Source organism: Myotis davidii, unplaced genomic scaffold (assembly GCF_000327345.1).
Source record: "Myotis davidii unplaced genomic scaffold, ASM32734v1 scaffold198, whole genome shotgun sequence".
Lineage (NCBI taxonomy): Eukaryota > Metazoa > Chordata > Mammalia > Chiroptera > Vespertilionidae > Myotis > Myotis davidii.
Genome location: NW_006291485.1, coordinates 790,427 through 794,608, shown reverse-complemented (window position 1 = coordinate 794,608; position 4,182 = coordinate 790,427). Strand labels below are relative to the sequence as shown.

Genomic DNA, 4,182 nt, shown 5'->3' with positions numbered 1-4,182 from the left:
AAACGACCCTTTCACAGGGGTCGCCTAAGACCATTGGAAAACACATATATAATTACATATTGTTTTTGTGGTTAATCACTATGCTTTAATGATGTTCAATTTGTAACAATGAAATTGGGGGTCACCACAACATGAGGAACTGAATTAAAGGGCCGCGGCATTAGGAAGGTTGAGAACCACTGCTCCAGCCCATGGAAAGCTGAATTCAGTAGGAAGAAAACCCCAGGGGGTGGGCAGGTTTCAAGTTGGGGCTGTTTCCCATTTGTGTAGCAGTGTCCCGCCGAGTGGAGGAACTTGCTCAACCCAAAAAGTTCTACACGGATTATTGCGACAGCAATAGGTAAGATGGGAGGGATGGGTAGGCACTCTGAGGGCAGAGTTTGGCAGAAAACCATTCTCTTCCCTTGACAGGCTGTAGCATGGGGGGAGGGGGGGTTCAGGTTCTAGGCTAGATAACCCAAGTCTAAGCTGGGTGCCTGCAGGCAGGCACATGACCCTTGGGATCTCAGTTCTCCACCTGCAGAGCAGGTGGTAGTAGAGATCACACACAAAAGCTACTTAGTACAGTGCCTGTCGCAGTAAGTGCTCAGTAATGTCACTTACCACTATCATGGGTTCTGTTGGCTCTGAAAAGCTAGCAATTGTAAGACATTTTTATTTTATGTACAATGAATGACACAATTCTTTGTTATCACTTAGAAATTTTATGCTTCTCAAAGTTCTCTTTAAAGTTATTTAGACACAAATTTTAATTACCTATATTAATGTATTCAGAAAAAGGAAATTACAATGGAACTAACTAACTGAAGTGTGTTTGAATCACTTTTTAAAATTTTTTTAAAATTTTTATTATTTTTTTCTTTTTTTAAAATTAAATCTTTATTGTTCAGATTATTACAGTTATTCCTCTCCCCCCCCCCCATATTACAGTTCCACCTGGTTGCCACCCACCCTCTGCCCTTACCACCCCCTCCCACTGTCCTCATCCATAGGTGTATGATTTTTATCCAGTCTCTTCCAGACCGATGCTCTATCCACTAAGCCAAACCGGTTAGGGCTGAATCACTTTTTTAAAAAATCATTTTTTATTTTTCAATTACACTTGGCATACATTATTATATTAGTTTCAGGTGTACACGCTAGTGATTGGACATTACATAACTACGTGTTCATCCTGATAAATCTTGCACCTATTGGACACCATCCATAATTATTAGAATATTATTGACTATATTCTCTATGCTGTACTTTACATCCCCATGACTAATTTGTAACAGCTAATTTGTACTTCTTAATACCTTCACCCTTTTCACCCTTTCCCCAATCCCCTCTCATCTGGCAACCATCAAAATGTTCTCTGTATCTGTGTTTGTTTCTGTTCTGCTTGTTTGTTTATTTTTTTTTTTTAGATTTAATTGTTGGTAGATATATATTTATTGCCATTCTATTGTTCATGTTTTTGATCATTTCTTTTCTTCTTTTTCTTAAAGAAGACCTTTTAACATTTCATTTGGTGGTGATGAACTCCTTTAGCTTTTCCTTTATCTGTCCTTCAATTCTAAATGACAGCTTTGTTGGGTGGAATAATCTTGGTTGTAGGTTCTTGTTTTTCATCACTTTGAATCTTTCTTGCCAATCCCTCCTGACCTGCAAAGTTTCTGTTAAGAAATTGAGTCTTATGGGAGCTCCCTTTAGGTAACCAACTGCTGCTTTTATTTTTAATTTTTAAAATATATTTTATTGATTATTTTACAGAGAGGAAGGGAGAGGGATAGAGAGTTAGAAACATCGATGAGAGAGAAACATTGACCGGCTGCCTCCTGTACACCCACTACTGGGGATGTGCCCGAAACCAAGGTATATGCCCTTGACCGGAATTGAACCTGGGACCCTTCAGTCCGCAGGCCGACGCTCTATCCCAGGGGCCTTCAAACTACGGCCCGCGGGCCACATGCAAATATAAATATTGTATTTGTTCCTGTTTTGTTTTTTTACTTCAAAATAAGATATGTGCAGTGTGCATAGGAATTTGTTCATAGTTTTTTTTTTAACTATAGTCCGGCCCTCCAACGGCCTGAGGGACAGGGAACTGGCCCCCTGTTTAAAAAGTTTGAGGACCCCTGCTCTATCCACTGAGCCAAACCGGTTTCGGCTAAACTTTTGCATTTTAATTATGATGGGTCTTCGTGTGGGCCGCTTTGGGCTTACCTTGTTTGGACTCTCTGTGCTTCCTGGACTTGTATGTCTATTTTCTTTATCAGGTTCAGGAAGTTTTCTGTCATTTTTTCAAATAAGTTTTCAATTTCTTGCTCTCTCTCTTCTCCTAATGCAAATGTTGGTACACTTGAAGTATCCCAGAGGCTCCTGACACTCTCCTCGTTTTTTTTTGAAATCTTTTTTTCTTTTTGCTGTTCTGATTGGGTGTTTTTGCTTCCTTATATTCCAAATTACCGATTTGAGTCTCAGGTTCATCTACTCTACTATTGATTCCCTGTAAGTTATTCTTCATTTCAGTTAGGGTATGCTCCATTTCTGACTGGACCTTTTTATGCTGTTGTAGCTCTCACTGATTCATTGAGCTTCCTTATAACCGGTGTTTTGAACTCAGCATCTAATAGATTGCTTGTCTCCATTTTGTTTTGTTCTTTTACTGGAATTTTATTCTGTTCTCTCATTTGGGACATGTTTCTTTGTCTCCTCTTTTTGGCAGGCTCCCTGTGCTTGTTTCTATTATTAGGTAGAGCTGCCGTGTCTCCTGGGCTTGGTAGAGTGCCCTAATGTAGTAGGTGTTCTGTATGGCCCAGTGGCACAGTCTCCATGGAGATCACTGAGGCTGGACACTTGAGTTGTGTCTCCCTCCATGTGGGCTGTTTTCACCCTCCTGTTGAAGTTGAGCCTTGACTGCTGTTGGCATGTCAAAGGGAGGGATTTAACCCCAGGCTGATCACCTGCAAGGACTGACTGTGACCAAAGACCTTTGACCATCCATGGAGGATGAGCTGTGCAGGGGCCCAACCCACAGAGCAGGGCTCAATTCAGCAGAGCACTGATGCCCCCTGAGTCCACCCCTTGAGTGTGTCACTTGTGGGCGTGGCTGGGTGGTGATGCTTTGATGCGGTCTGAAACTATCCACTTGGTGTGTTGGCTCTGGGACCTCCTGGGGAGTGCAGGCCAAGGTCAGCCACCACCTGTGTCCTGCCTGGGGCCGCTCTGCATGAGCTACAAAGCGATCTGCAGATGGCTGCTACTTGTGCTGGGCTTGGAGGTGGCCAGGCGAGGCAAAGCTTTGAACCAAGGCCGGCTGCTGCGAGTGCTGGGCCTTGGGCCACTTAACAGAAGGTATGGGTTTGCTGAGGCCAAATGCTGCTTTTTTGAGATATTTTAGGAAAATGTGAAGCATGAGCTAAGACTGGACAAACATATGGAAAAGCCACTGGAAATAGCTTGGATGGGCTCGAAAGTTGGGTGGGTGAGGCCTCAGGGTGTCATGAGAGCGGGGCAACACAGAGGAGGCAGGTTGATGGTCTCAGGTATGGTACCCACATACTGGCTCTGTTGGGGGAGAGCTCATCAAAGGAACATGGTCTCCGCCAGCATGTCTGTCTGGGAAAAAGCAGTCACTGCAGCTCTTGTGCTGATGCTGGACAATTCAGTTTCTTCCTGTATGTCTTTGGTGCCTTTCAAGCTGCTGTCCCCGTGCTGGAGCAGTGAGGGAGTGAGCCCGAGTAAGCCTGTATGTGAGCCCTTATTTTAAAAATTCTCAGCTAAGGATATGTTTCCACTGTTTTTGGAGAGAGAGGAAGGGAGAGGGAGAGAGAGAGAGAAACATCAATGTGAGAGAGAAACATCGATGGGTTGCCTACTGTATGCATCCTAACCAGGGATCAAGCCTGCAACCCGGTATGTGTCCCAAATGGGAATTGAACCATGACCTTTTCATATAAGGGACAATGCTCTAACCAACTAAGTCACACCATCCAGGGCCATGTGTGGGCCCTATAAGAGGAACTGCCTGGGACTCAAGCAGTCCTCTGTCTCCCTTAGTCTCAATCCCCATTGGTTTCTACATCCCGAAGTTATGGGGAGTTCTCTTCTTGGCACTGGAACCCACAGCTGAGGGGTCTGGTGTGAGGCTGGGACCTCTTGCTCCTCAGGGGAGACCCCTGCAGCCAAGATATGCCC

The 4,182-nt window shown here is 44.1% G+C and overlaps 1 protein-coding gene across 1 annotated transcript in view; it reads left to right on the top strand.

Moving 5' to 3' along the window:
- Positions 1-4,182, top strand: part of THEG (theg spermatid protein) — a 15,258-nt gene that overhangs the window by 3,593 nt on the left and 7,483 nt on the right. The window contains 1 exon segment of the mRNA XM_006764836.1: positions 271-340. Coding sequence (XP_006764899.1) covers positions 271-340 — 70 coding nt within the window.